The 21,524-nt window shown below is 39.7% G+C and overlaps 1 protein-coding gene across 9 annotated transcripts in view; it reads right to left on the reverse strand.

Moving 5' to 3' along the window:
* TNRC6B (trinucleotide repeat containing adaptor 6B) overlaps positions 1-21,524 on the reverse strand; it is a 97,803-nt gene that overhangs the window by 74,656 nt on the left and 1,623 nt on the right. For 4 of the 9 annotated variants that reach the window (XM_081928158.1, XM_081928165.1, XM_081928157.1 and 1 more), the window contains exons 2-5: positions 19,753-19,806; positions 16,722-16,794; positions 15,775-15,864; positions 9,774-9,841 (exon numbers count right to left, since the gene is read on the reverse strand). In XM_081928158.1, the coding sequence (XP_081784284.1) occupies positions 9,774-9,841; positions 15,775-15,819 (113 nt within the window). In that variant the 5' untranslated portion in view covers positions 15,820-15,864; positions 16,722-16,794; positions 19,753-19,806. Of the gene's footprint in view, positions 1-9,773; positions 9,842-15,774; positions 15,865-16,721; positions 16,795-19,752; positions 19,807-21,524 lie in introns of those variants that run through there. The other 5 variants (XM_081928161.1, XM_081928160.1, XM_081928159.1 and 2 more) reach the window with 4 other exon arrangements.

A 21,524-nucleotide genomic window follows, 5' to 3' on the forward strand; every position in this document is an offset into this window, starting at 1 on the left:
TAGAAGCCTGGGAAAATGTGAATCTTTAATCAGACACTCAAATGACAGAGTGGGTGTCCAGCAAGCTTCCCTGGGGGGAAAGAGCATAAGAAGAGCCCTGCTGGATCAGGCCAAAGGCCCCTCAAGTTCCCAGTGCACAGCCAGATGCCCACAGGAAGACTGCATGCATGTCTTGAGGGTAACAGCAGTCCTTCCACCCATTACAATTTCCAGCAAGTAGTATTCAGAGGTAAGAGTACAGTACTACAAGCAGAGGATCTCAAATGCGAAGGTCCTGTCCCATGTTTAGGAAAGGAATAGAAGATGCATTTGCCAATATGACAATGCCAGTATACAAATTTTTGGTGTGACTGCATCTGGAATGCTGTGTGCAGGTCCAGCCACCTTGCCTCAAAAAGGATATTCAGAGCTGGAAAAGGGTAACAAAAATGATCAAGGGGGTGCAGCAACTCCCATTATCAGTACAGGCTGCAGTGTTGGGACTTTTAGTTTAGAGAAAATGTGACATGACAGAAGTTTATAAAATTATGCATTGCATGAAAGAAACAGAGAAAAGTTTTCTCCCTCTAACACTAAAAATGAGGGACATCAATAACGCTGAACATTGGAAGATTCAGGAAAGGTGAAAGAACTTCTTCATGCAGCATATAGTTACCATGCGTAGGCAAACTAAGGCCCGGAGGCTGGATCCAGCCCATTCGCCTTCTAAATCCAGCCCGTGGATGATCCAGGAATCCGCGTGTTTTTACATGAGAAGAATGTGTGCTTTTATTTAGAATGCATCTCTGGGTTATTTGGGGGGGGGCTGTCTGGTGTTTTTACATGAGTAGAATGTGTGCTTTTATTTAGAATGCATCTCTGGGTTATTTGTAGAGCATGGGAATTTGTATATATAGTCTGAATATATAGTCTGGCCCCAGAAGGTCTGAGGGACAGTGGACCAACCCCCTGCTGAATAAGTTTCCTGACCCTTGAGTTAAACTATGGAACTTGCATCTACAGGAGGCAGTGAAAGCCATCAACTTGGACAGCTTCAAAAGAGGGTTAGACAAATTTATGGAATAAAAAATTAATAGCCATGAAGGCTATGTTCTCTCCATGATATGGTGGACCAAATGAACATGGACTAGAAGATTTAGCTTCAAATCCCTTTTCAGCCATGAAACTCAGGACTACCTCTCCCCCTGGCCCTATGACAAACAGGAAGGCACTAACAACAGGAAGAAATAGGGAGAAGACTTCCATGTGCACAGGAAAGCAGTAAGCCCAAAAGGTTTAAGCATAAACATTGCTTTGGAGGCACTCCTGAATAACAGTTATCAACCTAGTTTGTAAACCACTGTTGCCACAATAGTGCAAGCTGCAACAATGGTTTACAGAAAAAGTTGAGAATTATTATGAAATACATTTGCCCTAACACATTTTTAACTGTGCTCCTGAAGGTCTCCTCCCTATCTCTTCCAGACAGTATCTGAAGCCTATTCCATTCCGCAGGACTTTTGTATGGTGTGTGTGAAAGCTCTATTAGTAAATAGCAAAAACGTAATGCACCACACATACCTGCAAATGCTTCTAAATTTGCACCATATCCAGAAATTGACAACTACTTCAAAGTGTGAAATAGTTCATTAACAATCCTATTCCATAAAAAAAACATTTCTTAGCTCCAGAAGGATAACACATTTTCTGTATTGTTTTTTAAAACCTACCTTGAGGAAATGCTTTCCACTCCCCTTACTCCAAAATAGTGGTTGGTCTGTTTGAAGACCAATTGGGAAAAATACAAATGCAACATTAGAACCAATTTAAATAAGCAGTGAGCAAGCTTTCCACTTCATCAGAATTCTTTTTCAGGCTGTGTAAATTAAAGATAATTGTTACTTGTCATTTAAAAATCAGCTCAATGTACTAAATTAAACTTGTAGGAGATGCAGGGGAGGAAGTTGTTGCAGGATACTTTCTACCCCAGGAGCTTAGGGCATTAAAGATCAAAGCCAGCACTTTGAAATGTGCCAGGACAACTAGAAATGTATTACTGTATTTTGCACACCATAGGGCGCACTGGCCCATAGGACGCACCTAGTTTTTTGGGGGGGAAATAAAGGGAAAAAATTATTCCCCCCCCCAGGTGCGGGGCTGGAAGAACCAGGTCGGGGAACAGCGGGAAGGCGCGCTCCACCTCCCCACTGTCCCCCAAGCTTGTGGGGCTGGCGATGGGGAGAAGTGCGCTGAGCCGGGACTGCAGGCAGCTCTGCGCGGCCATCGGGAGCCGGTCTCCCGAGGGTTGCGCAGAGCTTCCTGAAGCCTGGAGAGCGAGAGGGGTTAGTGCGTACCGATCCCTCTCGCTCTCCAGGCTTCAGCGGAAGCCTGCATTCGCCCCATAGGACGCACACACATTTCCCCTTCATTTTTGGAGGGGAAAAAGTGCGTCCTATAGGGCGAAAAATACGGTAATATGTTTCCAGCAACGTATCACAGTTAGCAGGTCTATTGTCAAGTTCTATGTCATCTGAACCTTCAACAGGCTCCAAAGCAAAAATATGCAGCATATCATTATCAATCTGAAGAAGCCTGTTCCTCCAAATGCTTTGCACTACAGTCCCCATGATCTCTATGCTAGTTGAGGCTACTTTGAGATAAGTCCACAAAGATGAAGCATTTAGATTAAATATGGATCTGCATCTGTTGTACTACAACACCCCAAAAGACTACAGGCTATTTGTAGAGAAGGCTATTAAATAGCTTTTATATACTAAAAACATAAAATACAGTAGTAATCTAGCTCAGCCCAGTCAAGAGGCACATAAAAATCTGAACCTGGCTAGACCAAAAAGAAAGGTTTCACCACTAATTAGGGCAACAGGGTGATTCCTACAGATATATACACCCAACCCTAAACTGCAAAAGCTAAATAACAAACAGTGGCAAACTGCCACAGCACCACCAGCAGGATGGGCAGGAATCACTGTGGTGTCAGCCCAGCATGGGAAACTATAAGTGTTGCTGCTTTGGAGCTTTCTTTCACTATATGTTTTTAACAGGGACCATTTCACTTTTCATACTGTAGTTCCTCCAACTTTAGAAAAATAAATGCATTTTCACCCTCTAAAAAGTCTTCCCTCTCCCACATCTTTCTTTCTATGTATGTATGTATGTATGTATGTACGTACAAAAAGCAACCTACAAAGTGAGAATACACAACAATGTACTAGGCACCAATAAATAAGGCACCAATAAATACAATGCTAGAACAGCCACAGAATCTCGAAGAAACATATCAGAATACAAGAGAAGATTTCAAAGGTTGTGACCCAAAATAAAATAAAGCAAATATATCTATGAAGGGATCTCCAAAGTGTTGGTACTGTTACAAGAAACAGTTTAAATTAAAGTGTAGCTGGCAATTAGCTTATCACCAATGTGAGAATGGCAGGGGAGGGAGGAGACAAAGAACAGCAAAGGAAAGATGAAACCATCACATTTTTACAGAAACTGAAAACAAATGTTTAGTTATTGGTTGGTGTGGGCAGCATATAAACACAGAATGCTCCTCTATGAGTCAGTTTCCATGGATTTTGGCTTGGGTTGTAACTGTGTAGGCCAAGCTTGCTACTTATGAGTAAACAGTACGGTATGCAGACCTTTACAACTAAACTCTGCCTCATCATTTATATGATGCACTTACACTGTGGGTTGTTCACACACAATTCTGCATTTCAGGACCAAAAGGAACACTTGTCCACAACAAGAACTACAATAGTTGCATGATATTTGCTTTCACACAAAAAAAGCAGCTCTGTGATGAAAGTGGCTATGCAAATAAAGCATCTGTTTTAGTTTGTGTATTATTATCTGCTCCTTCTAGAAAGTCTAATCAGCATCAGAATCCTGAGCAGGCCTAAAGCAACTGAGCCAGAGGAGCTTTGCAACTAGACTATTTACTGGTTATGAGTATCGGAGCAATGTCAAACTTAGCAAGTTTGAAGATCATTACATGTGCCCTAAGCAGTCAAAATTCAATCAATGGATATTCAGATTTAGATTGTGAAAAAGTACTGTGGTACTTAGTTCATGCAGACAAACCTTCACATACAATAATCGATGAAAGTGAGATAGATAGAGAGAGAGAGAGATGCCTTCCTTCTACGCTTCCACAGTTTTGGAAATCCTTATTAAAAATACCATAAAAACAAACAGAACATGTCCCAGGTATAGCAAACACCACTGCAAGTTTAGATAATTAGGGACATTAAATCTGGTTTATCATCTGTAATAACCATAAACAAAAAAACTCACTAATAAATGATAAACCAATTCTTATCAATTTGTATATGCAAGATCTGAACTTTATCAGAAATAAATTATATATGGAAGCTAAGAATGTATGGTATTTTACCGCTGTAAACCACTGATGGCTCCAAACAATGGGAGCTTGAATTTTACAAAAAAAGTTATTTCTTAAAAACTAGAGCCTTTTTTTCAAGTTTAAACACACAATCCTTCCTAGCATTGGGACTGGAATCATTTTGTAGCCATTTGGAAGTTCTTAGATCTACCCCCACCCACCTCAAAACAGCAACTACTACCTGAAGACCTATTTTTAATTAACTGAAACAACTTCATACATCTTGGAACTATTCATCCTAAACCTCTTGAACTGATGACTCATTGCATGAAGCTTTGATTCCAAATACGAGGCAATTATCTAGTAGTCATCAGCTGGCAGTAACCAACTCAAGAGTATGGTACATAGAGGAACAGAATGAATAAGGGTCAGAGAGGAATAGAATGGTTAAAAACAGAACAGAACTACCTATTTTAGTCGGACACGACGAAACGACTAAACAACAACAACAACTGGGGAAAATCCAAGGCTCTTTCCTGCAGCACTTCTGATTTTGTTAGCCGTATAGGACTCAAAAGGAAAAGCACATTGCAGCTCAATATGTCTACAGTGGTACCTCGGGTTAAGTACTTAATTCGTTCTGGAGGTCCGTTCTTAACCTGAAGCTGTTCTTAACCTGAAGCACCACTTTAGCTAATGGGGCCTCCTGCTGCTGCTGGAGCGCGATTTCTGTTCTCATCCTGAAGCAAAGTTCTTAACCCGAGGTACTATTTCTGGGTTAGTGGAGTCTGTAACCTGAAGCGTATGTAACCCAAGGTACCACTGTAATGCCTTCGTAAGCACTACACCAGAGAAGTGAGAATGAAAGGTATGGGCATCTGTATGTTTGTGAGTGAAAGGGATGCGTGCACGCTTGCATGAGTGAACTTTGGTAAGTTGACCGAAGTACATCACATCAGTGCCAGCCAAACTAGACCATCCCTCTTCCATTAGAACATTCTAATCAGACATTCTAATCTACATCATCATCATCATCCAAAACCTTGGCTCTTTCACTCATTATATCAACAACACACATTACCCCTCCCCCAAAAAGGGATAACAAGAATTACTTAGGAGTTCCCTGCAGCATGGACATGTTATCATGTTTTGCACAAAAAACATTTTAGTATTCAATTCAAGGACATGATAAAAGCAATGCATGGGTGTGCTACATTGTTTTCACAAGATACCATTGCAAGCCCCCAATTTTGTTTTGTTTTAGCTACACTAGCCTTCTAAATAACTAGACATTTACACACAAATTCTTACTAATATAGTGTGGCATGGCAGTTACCAGGTCACTTGAATCCTATTTTTTCTTCTGCTTCAAAAGCTCATGAAGGGACTATTTTAGTAAATGACTGTTGCCGCTTCTAGATAAAGGGGCTATCATTTGAATGCCTACTTCATTTGTACAGTCACAATCAAGAGCTTGTATTTACACATTTACTTCAAAAGCAAATGCTTTGATGGGAAATGGAATTTCAGGTAAAATACAGTACTCTTTCTGCAGGACATGGAAAAGCTCAAAAGCAGTAATAATAATAATAATAATAATAATAATAATAATAATAATATACCCCACCCATCTGGCTGGGTTCCCCCAGTATCTGAAGGGAGCTCTGTATAGGGAAGCTTTTTAAGGTTAAATGTTTTATTATGCTTTTATATATGTTGGAACCCACCCAGAGTAACCCAGTCAACCCAGTATGTTGGAAGCCACCTAGGGTACAAATAAATTATTATTATTATTGTCTTTCATTCTTTAAAAAAATACCAAGAGAAATCAGTCCAATAATTGCCCACAAAGACTACCTCCATGCTGTGCTGTTATTCTACTTACCTCAAAGCTCAGTATGATACAGAATGCAGTTCCACACAGAGACAAATCATGGGTCAGCATGTGATGACCTCAACATTTTCCTGCACTGTATCACTTCAGCTGTGGGACAAGGAAGTCCTAGGTACTAATCAGTCTAACCTTATAACTCACATGACAGCTTTGAGCAAGTTAGTAAGATGTTGCTGGATGCTACTCCCCACACATGCATGCAGTTCACATGCTTCCTCGCTCACTTCCCTCACAACATGTAGAAGTGAACATCAAAACCATAGACATTACACAGAGGTCACTCCTAACCCTGAATACTGAAACCATTGTTTCCCCAGCAGAGGAAAACAAACATCTAAACAGCCTTATTCGGTGGCCTAATTTACGTAAAAGGATTGTTAATTTAACTTTCATTAAAGAGTTCATTATACAAAATAAACCACAGTCTTATAGAAATGATTAACAGTGCAGACCCCAGCTTCTCCTAATCCAAACTTAAAACCCATCTTCCAAGGCAACCCATATATATATATATATATATATATATCCCTTGTAATTTTAAGAGTAAAAGTAAAAATCTTGATTTAGGGCTATCATCTTTGCTCATGTTCTTTTTTTCTTTTTGCAAGAAGGAGGAGTAAGAATTGGGGAAACAACTGCTGATGCAACTTAATTCAGTCACCAAGACTCAGAAATGGAGAGAAATCCTCCAGTTCAAAACTAATGACATAACCAGCTTTCTCCCAATCTGATGCCTTTCAAGTGGTAGGAAGCCCAACTCCTATCAGACACAGCCAGCATGGCCAATGGTCATGATAGGAGCTGTAGTCTAAAACATATGAAGAGCACAAGGATGGGGAAAGGCTGATGGAGGCGATGCGTACTCAAGTCTCCACACTGCCCCATTATACAATTCCAGGTGCTATTTTAAAGTATGACCATGCAAGTAGGAGAGATAGAAAATTATGAAAGGCTACGTTAGATAGTCATGTACATCCTAAGAATTACATTTATTAACTCTCCTGAAACCTTTAAAAAAGCACATTCGTGTTATTCATGCACAACTTTAGACTGCTGCAACGTAAGAGTGGAATCCACTGCAGACAACCAAACAAATTTAAGGGCATTTTTAAACAGGCGTGTATTTTACTATTTTCTGCCAAATTTGTAATGAGTGCTCTGTGTCCCATCCAGAAGTTCCTGCTCCTTAGATTTTATCCCCCCCCAAAAAAGAACAACTGTCATACTTTAATGGCAAATAGTAAAAAATACCCACTGCTATTAGCAAAAAGTAGGAGACCTTAAAAGATAAAGTTACACATACTAGTTGAAGTTTTGTCTATTATAAAATATCCTCAATTTCAAAGCCCAAGGGTTTCTGAGAGTGCAATTCCATAGCCTCTGGGAGCCATAGGATATTGTATTGCACCGAGGAGGGCCACTCTTGGAGGACCACTCTTGGGAGTCTTTTAGTGAGACTGTGGAAACTCTGCAGCCAGCACACAACAGCAGTAAAAGGGAAAGGGTGTCTGTATGGGACACCCCCCACCCCTGGGATGGAAAAGCATGCCAGTCCTAAAGCTGGTTGGTGTCCTTGTTTTCCCTCCATCTTCCCACAACTTCTGTGCTAGCCAAAGATCAGTAGGCCTTTGGATTATCTTCTACCACAGATTCTTCCTTCCCTGGCACCAGTAGATTTTTTTTTGTCGTGAGTAGAAGTAGCCCAAAACAGAGTTCTCTTAAAACAAAAAAATAATAATGCAGGAGATACAGAAGTCTTAAGCAAGTCAGGAGTATGGATTCAACGCTTTCATACCCAGCTCTTTTTCCAGTACCCACACAGTTCTTAACTAGTGAAATTGTGTGTGTGTGTGTGTGTGTATAATTATAATATAATATAATATAATATAATATAATATAATATAATATAATATAATATAATATAATATAATATAATATAATATATCACCATGAATAGCAGCATGTATTTTACTGAAGCTGCTGGAAAATATAGGGAAAAAGTAGAACTGCAGATAGCATTGTTTGGAAATGTATCAGAAAACTGTAACACCACAAGAAGCAAATATTGTATTGAGTCTGGTTTCAATTTCAGCAGTGTGTAGGAAATCATAGGTTTCAGTCGTATTACCATGAGAGAAGAGGATATTCTTTTTAAAATGTTTAAATGAATTGAATACATTTTAATCATTAAATAGAGCTGGTGAGATAAATAGAGATAACATTTTCCACTGCCCATGCCTGCTAGTGCTGGCAGGAGTTGGAGCCCAACAGATTCCCTTATCCCTGAGCTAGACCCACCTCACTGCTGGCACAAAGCCCCAGAGAAGTTGTCCATGAGGGAATGTGGTCCTCTGACTGGAACAGGTTACCCATCCATAAGCATACAAAAGAATATGTCTATTACCTGTAAACCCACCCTCTCTTTTGGGGTGAGAATTAGTAATACTGAAGAACATTCAAAGTGTGGTAGAGGAGGGATAGAACAGAGATAGAACAGTGAATATCATACAAGAATGGGGGGGGGAAACACTGAGAGGGAAAAGGGCAGCTGTGCACTGTTGGGAGGGGTAGAGTGCAAAGACAAGGACGTTGGACAGCTGAAAGGGTTGAGGGCTAGAAAGTTCAATCTGCATGCCTATGAGGGAGGAAAAAGAAGACAGGGTACAGAAGTTGAGTAGCTGGAAGGGGACAGAAGACCGTGTGGAATGAGAACTAGGAATCTAAGAACAATGGGTGGAGGAATAAAAGGCTAATGCATCCATCAATGCAACCACATACCTTCTTGTGGTACTGAGCATGTAAACAATTTTCTCCTGCAGAAACTGTAAAATCAGAGCGCACTGCCAAAAATAATTCACTATGCTACCATACCGGAATACATGTTAATGTCTGGGCATATTAGAAGTGAAAAATCCAAATTTACCTTTGAAAGGTAAGGCCCACATTTGAAAAAGGATACTTTCTAAGATAAACATCATAAACTTAATAGGGAGGCCCTACCTTGCATACTGCTGTGATTTCTCTAGCAAAGTGATGTAAAGTTGCACACACCACTAGCAATATGTTATGTTCTCCAGGAAAGGCCACCCTACACATGTCAATTCAAAAGTAAGTTCTACTGGGAGGTATTTAATGTAGCACTATGACAATCATTCCATCAGCCCCAAGCATTTCAGCTTGCCAGACAGAACGATCCCTCTTCTCCTCTTTTCCCTGTGCTATTCTGGGGGTTCTTTCAACACACACACCAAAGCCAATGGGGGGGGGAGGGGGAAATGCACTGCCCTAGCAGGTCCTTGTCTGGGTTTCCATGAGTGTGGCTCATTAGTTGAACCTGGCACACTGTGGTCAATTGGGCTTACTCCCTAGTAAGTGTGTTTAGGATTATAACCCTTATTTTTGCCACTTAAGATTTAATTGTAAAACAACAAAACTGTGAATATGTTAAAAAGGAAGCAATGCTTCAGACACATTTATCCTGCATGTTTTGTATAATTTACTGATTAAGGCCCTTTTTAAATAAACATGACTCACTGTTTGTTTTCTTCACCAGGAGGTGGAGTCTTGCCATGCCCTTCCATTACAAAATCCTCATGTTCCATCTGCGAAGGCAAGCATTGCAGGTCAGCATTGATGGAGCAAAATACATTTTGTCCAAAGTGGCCCTTTTCCCTATCAGAATTTATCACCAGTTTCCACTGTTAGCTCTAACCAAGAGATTGCCATTTGAAGTTTAACAAATGCACACCCCACGGTCATATTGCCACTCTCATGGTTATCACTCATAGTTACAATAAGCCAAAAACATGAAGAAGAAAGTTTTATATGTTGAAACATGAAATGAGTAAATATGGGACCTAGATTCTTTACTTTTTCATATAAGGGCTTCCATATTTTTATTCTGCATAAGTTGTATAAGTTGAATATATACATTGAGATGTGTTTTTCCTTATTAAAAATCAACATTTGTCTGACCATTCTAAAATTGGTATAGAGAATTCTCCTCAGTGAAGAGTCTGAATTTCCCAAACTTAACTGGACACAATAGCCAGATGAGTATCATTTAAACATTGGGGACAGAAGGATTCTTTCCTCTAAGAATAACCCATCTTCTTTTAAGAAGGCTTTAACATCTGCCAAAGCGATTGATGCTTTCAAAACTTTAAATGTGTTATTAAGGCTTGCCTTTCATTTAGAATTTAAAGTCCATTGTGGACTTTCCATCTCCCATTCTATACATCTATATTACGCATGCTCGGTGGCAACAGTCATTATGGGTGGAGGAGTGGGTGTCAGGGAATTTGATTCACCCCAGAAGAGATTAAAATGTTGCTGTCATTCCCTCCCCTCATACATAGATTAGAAAGATGCTTAAGTATGAATAGTGAGGGTTTAACAAACCTTGATTTGGGGACACAGGCAGAGACTGAAAGCATATGGGAAAGCAGAGGCTGGGCAACAGTGTGAGGAGAAGCTAGTGGGGAAAGGAAAATATGGACGTGGAAATGGTCTCTTGTGAAAGGGTGAATTTTTGACACTATTTTTGCAAATAATTCGCAGAACTTCCACAACTTATGATGTGGCTGAAGGCCACATCCTGCCCTGGCATCCAATGTCTAGTTCTCACTGAGATGGCAAACCTGTGTCTGGTATACATCACTTCAGACTGCAAATAAAGACTCAAATAACTGAATACTTCTCCAAACAAACAAAATTTCCTGTGGGTAAGAAACTGGCTAGAAAGCTTAGCACTAACATTATATAGAGCTACAGGAGTGGCTGCATAATTAAGGCATTTCACATTTTCTAGTAAACTACCAAATCTTTTCCTTAAGAAAACTGAGATTGGTCACATCACTATTTTTTTTAATCATGGGGCATCTCTTTGGTGATGAGTGCATACTACCCAAATTCCAGAGATTAGATGAAAAATGGCTGAAATACAGTACACCAGCTTAAAAAAACTGGAATATTACCAATCACTTGGGTGTGACTACCAGTTTGTTTTTGCAGGTTAAGAAACAAGTTTCAATTTAACTGTTAGGAAACCTAGATGACTCTAGGTCACTTCCAATTCTATGATTCCAAGTCTCCATCCCACAATGTTTTCTCCCTCCACGGTTAGTGTTACATGTTCTGCAATCTTATTAAGTATGAATAGAATTAAGATTGTAAACTCTGGCTTCCAACTAATCATGACTAGCACTGGCTTCAGTGCATCTGGTTATAGACATTACGCTTCCACCGGACCATGTATTTGTTCACAGATTTGTAACTGTGTGCTTAAGTATTTGATAGGGTCTGCATTCAGAATAGACATGATGCAGGGATAGGCAAAGAGGTGTCCTGCAGATGTTGTTTGACTTCCAACTCCCATTAGCCCCAGTCAGTATGGTACGAATTGTACTCATCAACATCTGGAGGGCATCATGTTGGCTACTCCAGTGACTTGAAAGATTTAAAGTATTTTTCTTCTTGGTTGTTTCTGAAGCTATTTACATGTGCCACCTCTAGGGCTGGGTAGTATGATGTCCAATACTCCTGTACAAGTTATTAGAATTCCAAAATTCAGTTCTCTAGCAAACCGGGCCATATATTTCAGCTTTTTACCCTGTCCAGAAGTACCTTAACAGCGGTGTTGCTAGATATTTAAAAGACTAAGGGCACAGGTCCATGATTCGTGTGCATAAAGTATTATGCTAATTTATATGCTTAGATGGAAATTTAGGCTGACTTTCAAATGGGAAAAAACTCTTACTCTTGAGGTCACCAAATGTTTTGTACTAGTGGGTACACTCTGAATTTTTAGAGGGTTGGGGGACCATTCACAAAACGGTTGCAATGGGGAGCATATTATAACACAAAATTAACCATCCCTGACGATTTTATTCCATGTCCTGCTGGTTCTGAATACTGAGAACGAACATACACACAGAGATGCTGCTGCTGCATAACAACAGGGAGCATTACTCAGTACCAGGAAAAATATACAAGGCAGCTATACCTCTCTCATTTCAAATAAATCACTTTACCCATAACTTACTTTCTAGGAAGGCTACAGAATTACTTTTTTAAAAAGATGGAGGTATGATGGCCATCTTCAAATATATAAAGGGATATCACATGGAAGATAGAGCAAGCTTGTTTTCCCCTGTTACTGAGGGTACAACGCAAACCAATGGCTTCAAGGTACAAGAAAGGAGATTCCTAGATAACATCAGGAAGAACTTTCTGACAGTAAGATCTGCTCAACAGTGGAATGTGGTGGACTCTCCTTACTTGGAGGTTTGTAAGCAGAGGTTGGATGACCATCTGTCTTGGATGCTTTAGTTGACTCTTAATCACAGGAATGTAGGTTCAAGCCCCACATTGGGCAAAATATTCTTGCATTGCAGGGGGTTGGACTAAATGACCTTCAGGGTCCCTTCCACCTCTACAGTTCTATGATTCTATAATTAAGACATACAGTACATGCTAAAAAAAGTCACACCAGTTACGGGGTACATGAGGGCATACAATTAAAGAACAAACCTAAAGAATTACTGGAAAAAAGGGTTAACAATATTTCTTGGTCTTCAAGCCATACATGATTCATAATAGGTACTTCCTTTTCTGATCCAAGTAGACTAATAAATTCTACAAATCCCTTACCTTTTAAAATTTCACCAACTATTTACTCTCCATATTTCTCTAACCGCTTCAGCCCAATGGCATTGCCAGAATTCTTAAAACTCAGGAGCCTCTGCTTTAAGTATGAGCCTAACACCTTGCTGGGCTTTAGAGATAAGCTCTTATCATCTCCAGACATCCACTGTTTGGTTGTGCAACATGAGATGGCCAATTTTAAACTCCTGTCTTGCATAACTAATAGGAAGACTGTCATTACTTGCTGCTTTACAAATGTTAGAATCCAATTTATCTGAATTCACTTTAAAAACTTATTATAAAGATGAAAGAAACCTGCCATAGGTCAAAGAATAAATTAAGAGTACAAATGTGGCTGTATGACTATTATCACAAGGGGTAATGCAGCATATGAAATACACCATATCAGCTTTTTCTTTTAATTTTTCTGTGTAAGTTGCTTTGAACACCAAAGAGTAAGAAGTCTAAAATTTCAAAATGGGATACTTCCCTTCACTTACATAGGTATAGATTATTTTGTGTAGACCAGAACTGCATTGCTTTACGCTTTTAATGGCAAACCATGGTCTGGCTAATTACTCTTCTCCCACCTTGCATTCTTCAATTCACTCACTTACTTCTTTGTAGAAACAGGCAAAGTTTTGAATTCTCCAAGCCATAGTTCATCTACGTTCAGACTATGGCTTCCAGTTCTGTTTGCAGTTAAATTGTCTTCCCAGTTTAAGATACAATGATTTATGCAAATATGTGTACTTAGGTTGCCCCCTCACAAGAGGAGGATACAGTGCACAAACCTGACACTTGGGCACAAAAGTGGCAGAAACTATGGCTTCCCTCACATGTGAAAAGAACCATAAAGTGCAACCAAGTTTTAAAAGTCTCTATGCATCAGATGAAGGGCCATGGGCAAGTACAGTATTCACTCAACTTTCCTATTCAACAAATAGTATTCATTTACTTCAGGAATGTGCACATCTACACAGACCACTGTAGAAGACTCCACTTTTGGCCACCTCTCATGTGGGCACCATTGCCATTCTAAAAGAACGAGGGAGGTGAGTTCCGGCACCTCTTTTTCTAGAAAAACAGTACTGTGTACAACTATGCCTCATTCATCTCAATAACCAATTATAAAAATTTACTTTTACTGGGGCAGAATGTAATTTGCCTAAGACTCTGAAGAAAATTGCTGAGCAATAATTTAGAGTGCACAACTGATACTAAAATCATTCAACATAATTGACTGCTCTGGGTCTCTGTAGCGAGTATTAGCAATTACTCAGGTAAAGCTCCAAAGCATACTGAAATGCAAAAGTCCATGTTCAGATATAAAAACAGTAGGGACAAGGCTGGATGATGAACGAGTTTGCATGTGCATACTCCTTAGCTCCTGTAGTATCTACATCCCATCACTGCGCTCTTTCAGTACCACAATCCATTCAGTGTTGTCCAAATTAAGGTAGTAATGTGTTTATCTGATTGTGGGAAAGGCCATAGCTCAGTGATAGCACACACACTGCACAAATTACAGTACTCAAACACTTCCAGTTATAAGATCAGGTAACAAAGCTGTAAAAGCAAGAATGGATGGTACTGGCCCAAATGGATGAGTGCTCAGACGCCATAAAAAGCAGATTCATATGTTTAGTGCCAATACCATACTTCCAATATTAATTTTAGCCAAGCAATTAGCTAGATATCTGTAGCAAGTAGCAGTTATCCTCAGATAAGTGGCTATGTACACATACATAAATGCTTGCATATCACCTCACACACTTGAGCAGAAGGATTACTTGTAAATACCACAAACAAATTGCACATGCCTAGGCTGCAAGCAGAGCACTATGCTTGCCAAGCTGGGGAACCAGCACCATGGCAGCTGCACTAACAGGTCTCAGTGTTCTGGCCTTTAAACCTCTGAAGAATGTGTGAAGGCTCCACCCCCTCTAGTCTTAAATAAAACTACTATCACACAACACTTAATTTCAAATCACAGGTAACAAGTGGGCTATCAGAGAAGCATAGGTGAACACTGCAAAATTTGCAAGCAGGAGTATAACACTTACTGTTAATTATCAGGGAACAGTATTTTGTGATTGTGTTGGTAGCCTAATATGAACTGTTCTACAACCTTTATCTAGACTGAAAAGGCTTATTCAGAATACAGATTTACGCTGCTGCGTTTTCAAGATGGGCTAGTTACCAATTCAAATAGTAGCTGTAATGAATGAGTTTTACACACTTTCCATCAAGTACTTGTTCAATACAACAGTAATAATTTGTGACATTTGCAACTTAGCTAAAACTAGCTAAACTAAAGATATTTTATGTTACCCTACGTGTTACATGAATTGGTTCAAATGAGTTATACAGTATACACTTCTTCAGTAGATAAGCTTCTTAAAAGGTTTGATTTAAGCCAGTCCACAGAAGTTACTAACCAATAAATATGACTAGTCTATACAACTCTGTAGTATTTACACTTCATCAGTGGTCTAGAAGGAACATTCAGCTCTTTCCAGTTTACAAAATCTTCCCTGCCCAATTGCCTAAAGGCAACATTTTCTTGTCACAAGCAACCAGGTGAGCGACTATTTACATCCCCATTTGAAATGTGTATATTTATCAGGAATAATTGCTGCACAAAGATGAGGAAAGACTCCAAGATATAAATATTCCTATGGAAACAATATTCTTATATTAATTGCCACATTTTATGGTATTGTTAATATCAGCACAGGACTAAATTAAGACTTTGTATGTATTTAATCTTTATCAATACAATGAATTATATCTGGAATCACCATGTTCATGTTTCAAACCTACATATTCACAGTAATAGTTAATTGTATCAACATTTACCCTAGTCTCATTCTGTGAATTCACTGACCTTGGAACCAGCTTCCGACAAAATTTCTCCCTCATCAGTTTGCATGGGAACAGAATCTGTGCAAAACTCTGCTGAAACACGAAATTCTGCCTAAAAAGAAATAAAATGAAGGATGTTATAATAAAATAGGTGGAATCTGAAATTTTATGAGTCATACTGCACATTGTAAATACTGAGGATTCTTAGGCCATTAAAAAAAATCATCCAGATTGCAATCAGGGACATTCAGTGACTGGCACAAATGTCTCAGGAGTAAAGGCACAAGGGGCCCAGACAGGCAAGTGGGGAGAAACACACACATAAAGTAGTTTGGAGTTGGTAGGTGTAGTCTTTGGAAAGGCTAGTAGTTATTCACTCATCTGCTAATCATATGACTATTTCAGATTAAATAGTTTTAAGAAAGAACAGGTAGCCAAGGTTTGGGGGAAATGTCCTCAAAGGCCAAATTAGGACTCATGCCAGGCCTAACTAGGCCCCCATGCTGGAGAGTGCCAACCCATGAACTAGAGGATAAGGAACCCATCTCTAATGCCTACTGTGCTGAAGTCTCCAAATGCATACAACTCTCTCCAGTATTCAGTTATGCCACAGCTTTTCAGCTGAACAAAAAATTATCAGAAGTCTCAATGACTGTATTACTGAAAGCATGTTTATACTGGCAGTAAAAAAATTCTTTTTTATCTTAACATGACATGCTTAAACTGTACATACAAAGCTTCACATGAAACAGGACAACATAAAACACTTCTCTAATAATAGGCATTCTGTGTGACTTCTCTAGACCATAATCAATGTATCATAATTCCCTGCGAAAGAGAGAATGTATTCCCTCAATTTCATGACTTATGGTATGTCCAAAGATCAAACAACTGTTCTGTACACCTCTACCTTCTCTACCCACCTCTGCCTTCTACTAATAGTGCACTTGTATTTTAAACAGAAGTTACCTCGACAGCTTCTCAGGGCTGCTGAAGCCCGAAAGGACCCATCCCGGCTACATTCAGTGCAAAAGTCAAACCACTGCAAAAAAATAATAATGAAAAAAAATACTATTATTCAAAGCACATAAGCATGACATACAAAAATTCCTCTCAAGAAACAAAGCAACATAAGCAATCCTGGTTGCTTTTTTTGCAGTTGGTATTTTTTTACACCTGGTAAAGATGACAGGAAATTCAAAGTCTGTAGTTAGACTTGATAATCGAAAAGAAATATTGCATTCCAACACTGTCTTACAAATTTGTATAATAATGGAACTGGCTAAAATGCATTATGGCTGTTAAGATCAAACATTTCCACATACTCAGTAGTGTACTAAATTATACCCTGCAGCACCTAATCACCAAAAGAATCCAAAAGATGGTAACCAGAAAGTCATAGTAGGAACCACTAACATGCAATTCTGCAGCCTGACATGAATGAAAAGCATCAATCAAGTTGTAAGTTTAAATTTTTCTTCCCAAAAAGTTACCTTGACATACATTTGATTCCAAAGAGGACTGGCACTAAATACATATTTGCATAAGGGAACATGTTAGCTGGTAGTTAAGTGAAATGGCAAATTAAAGAACGTTAACATGTTTCAGGGGAAAGAATATATATATATTCGGAGACCTCACTTCAAACCTCTACACCAAAGAGGCGGCAGATTACTGCTGACAAGCATTTCAGATTTTCCATCAATCAAGCTTTCTGTGTAGTTAAACCCATATTAAAAAGAATGCAGGCATACTACCACAGTGCTGGTTTGGGCGGCTTGATTTCTGACTTTAAATATAAAATGAAAATGGAGATCTATTTCAATGTGAATGTTCTCACCTGTATATTAGGCTCAGACATAGATTAACATTATTACATACTAGCAATAGTTTCTTTATGAGATTCACACTAATATCAAGCACATGTGGTATATGTTACCATAGCATATGAGTTAAAACATTTTAATTTTCGAAGAACAGCAAATTGTTCAGCTATAATGATTGTAGAAAAGTTTGGAAAACAAATACTCTTGCCTAATACAATGCAACAGCAGCATTTTGTTAGTCACTGGCAGTGGCAAAGCATATACCTGTGCTGCACAGGGCGGGCGAGCTCCTGAGGGGGCGCAGCAGGTGCCCTCCCATGTGCCACAGTTCAGGGTAGGAGAGGGGCTGGGAAGCTGCTGCTCACTCTCCTCCTGCTCTCTGCAGCCGGGTCAAACATGACCTGGCAACAGAGCTGCTGCCGCCGGGTGTGCCTCGCCATGGCTGAGGAGGGCTGCTGCCGCCGGGCACAAGGTGTGCTGCCCACTCACCTGCCATTTTGTCACCCCCCTGTCATGACACCTGGGTCGGACCGCACCCACCACACACCCCTTCCTACGCCTCTGGCCACTGGAGCATAAAGATAAGTGAAGGCAACTAGAGTGGTTGCAGCACTGTCCAGTGTTTTTAAGACTGTACAGGTAGTCACTATCACAGATGAATGCAGAATCAATTTTATGGTAGATGCCACTATATTTTCCAAGGTGACAACTTGTTTCAGAACAGCAAAATGCCTTCTATCTACTAACATACATGCAAATAAGTATTTGCATATTTAAAACAAATTTTGCATTTCCTAAGGAACTTACACAGAGGCTGGTAAGATGACTGCTCTAAAAACAGCAAAATAACTCTCTCTCATGGTAGCCACTATTTTTTATACAAAGTAACAGGGGGTTAAAACTTAAACCAAAGATGGGGAACTTTTTTCAGACCCAAAGTTACATTTCCATGTTGTAAAGGTGTTGGGAGCAGCATTTCAGCATATGATGAGGCCAGACAAAAACAATCACACACCATTACTCCCCTTCCACACACACACCATCTTTCTGAGTCTCCTCTTCAGCAAATCCACACAGATAAGCTAAGGTTAGTATTTTCATTCCCATATGAAGTACTAGGTATGCTCACCAGAAATGAAAAATCACGCACTCCCCCTGAGTAAGTCAAATTATATTTTTTTTAAAGTGGTGGGGAATCCTTTGTCTGCTGGTTGATAGGTAGGACCACCCCATCTGGCTTGCAGTCACCTTTTCACTTTTCCCTTCCCCCCACAGCAATTGGGGGAAATTGGAGTAGAAGCCACAATGGCTGATCAGCTCAGGCTCAAGTACTATCTCTTCTCCTCTGGCAGTGTCACAGGGAAATTGGAAGCTTTTTAATTAACCACTGTTTATGTTGAAGGGGCAGTTGAGTCAGTAGAACATGAGACTCTTAATCTCAGGGTTGTGGATTTGAGCCCCACATTGGGCAGAAGATTCCTGCATTGCCAGGGGCTGAACTAGAAGACCCTTGGGATCCCTTCCAACTCTACAGTTCTATGATTCTATCATTATATCCAAACCGGGACAAATTGATCAGTCTGAACTTCGGTTCAGGGAATCAAGTACAGTGGTACCTCGGGTTAAGTACTTAATTCGTTCCGGAGGTCCGTTCTTAACCTGAAACTGTTCTTAACCTGAAGCACCACTTTAGCTAATGGGGCCTCCTGCTGCTGCTGCGCCGCCGAAGCACGATTTCTGTTCTCATCCTGAAGCAAAGTTCTTAACCCGAGGTACTATTTCTCGGTTAGCGGAGCCTGTAACCTGAAGCGTCTGCAACCTGAAGCATCTGCAACCCGAGGTACCACTGTACTACATAATGGATACCGGGCACCTACCTTTCTTACAAAGTCATACAGTACGGAGGCCTATGGGCTATGCATTATCCACATGCTAGTTTTATCCTGTATTTATTTATACTGTGTTTATATCCTACCTTTCTCCAAACGGATCAATGTAGCATACAATATTCACTTCCTCTCCCTTTTATCCTCACAGCAACCTTGTTACTGGCCCAAGGTCACCCAAATGAGCTTTATGGCTGAATGATGTTCTCAACCTTAGTCTCCCAGTCCTAATCCAGAACTTTAACTACTATACCACACCAGCTTTTAGCTGAGGTTATGTGCACTCACCAGAAGTGGATACATGAAGAACATCCAATCTTTTCTCTTTCTCCAGCCTACCACCTGCAATATGAAGCACTTAGGTCAACTAGAAGTCCATCCCCAACTTCTACCATGATTAAGGAATGTTTTGGTACAGATTGTAACCACGGTTAACACTAACCAATGTTGATTTCACAGGACCCCTGTCTGAATTGCTATGAGCTATCCTCAGTGCAAATTGCGTCCCCTACATACGAGGCTAACCCTCATACTAAGGAGGCTAACCCACTTCCATTGTGAATGACCAGGCACAGCATTGTTCTTAGCCAATGCTCTACTTATGCTAGGCAATGAAAGTGCTTTGTTCGCAAAAAAGAATTCTGTGATTAAGAGAACTTGATAACATCAACATCACTATCTGAAAAAAGCAACTTACTAATCAACTCCATATTACTTAGCCACAAAATTCTGATCTGGTCTTTATGGACATGCAGGAGAAGAAAATTCTGAAGGTTTGGGGGTATATTAACACCTTTCCAGCCTCCACTAATTCTGCCACTCCCCACCCCATATCAGAATTAGCAGGGTGAGAGAAGACACTGCTCTTGGCTACCCTATAGTGTACACTGCAAGCAATCCAAATAAAAAAGTTTGAACTAATAAGATTTTTTGGTAGCATTATGACACATATAAAAGCAAAAAGGAAAAATTATGGGATTTATACTCCACTTAGAGGAAATTGTCTACAAAGTAGCTGATAATATACCAAAGTAATAAATACTGTATTCCAATTTTAAAATGAATAACTGTGATATATTTTGTTTCGATATAGTAGAAATGTCATTTTTAAAGCACAAGTAACATGATAAAAGCACTCTTTATAAAGTTAAAACTTGGATTGCTGGCACAAATGCTGCAGAAAACTCTCCTTATATTCATAAAAGAACCCCAAATGTATTATCCCAATTCAGAATAGAAAAATAAAAAGGTTTTACTTCATAATAAAATCCCTAGGTCACCTAATTAAAAATAATAGGATCCCAAGAAGGGTATGCAGCTATATGGACTCTGAAGAAAATTGTACAGGAAAGCAATTACTAAGATAGGCATTTCCCTTTAACACTACAATACTTCTTAAATACAAGAGTGCTGCACAGAATCTAACAAAGCTCAATGTAAATAATTAGCATTACTTTGGAGCAATGAGAGAATAAGACTACCCTACCACTCTGTGTCCACAACAACATGTTCTTAAGAGTTTAGATAACTTCAGTGAATAAAGGTTATGGCCTGATTTAACCCTGAAATGTGGATTTGAAACAAAGTTCCATCACTGATGTTATTTCACAAGAGCAAATAAATGCCAGTTTTACTCTACTACACATGGCATTGGAAAGGCAGAGGAGGTATGGCAAGAGGAGATCATTGCCTCCAAGTTTCCAGTAGCTCCAATTCAGTCCTGATCAGTACACAACACAAAACACACAGCAAAATGTTATGCACCAAAAATGGGGTTCTCAGAGGCGCATAACACCAGCTGTTCCTTCATCTTTAGAAAGAGCTGTCCTCACAACACTTAGTAACAAAAAACATAAACATTTCTGACTCTGCAACCCCCTTCTCTTGCCACCTATTTACACACTAATGTTAATCCAGAATATGTAGCTTGACAGTACCTTGTACAGTGGTACCTCGGGTTACGTACTTGTTTCGTTCCGGAGGACCGTACTTAACCTGAAACTGTTCTTAACTTGAAGCACCACTTTAGCTAATGGGGCCTCCTGCTGCCGCCGGAGCAC

This window comes from Podarcis melisellensis, assembly GCF_964234715.1.
Source record: "Podarcis melisellensis genome assembly, chromosome: 10".
Classification (NCBI taxonomy): Eukaryota; Metazoa; Chordata; class Lepidosauria; order Squamata; family Lacertidae; genus Podarcis; species Podarcis melisellensis.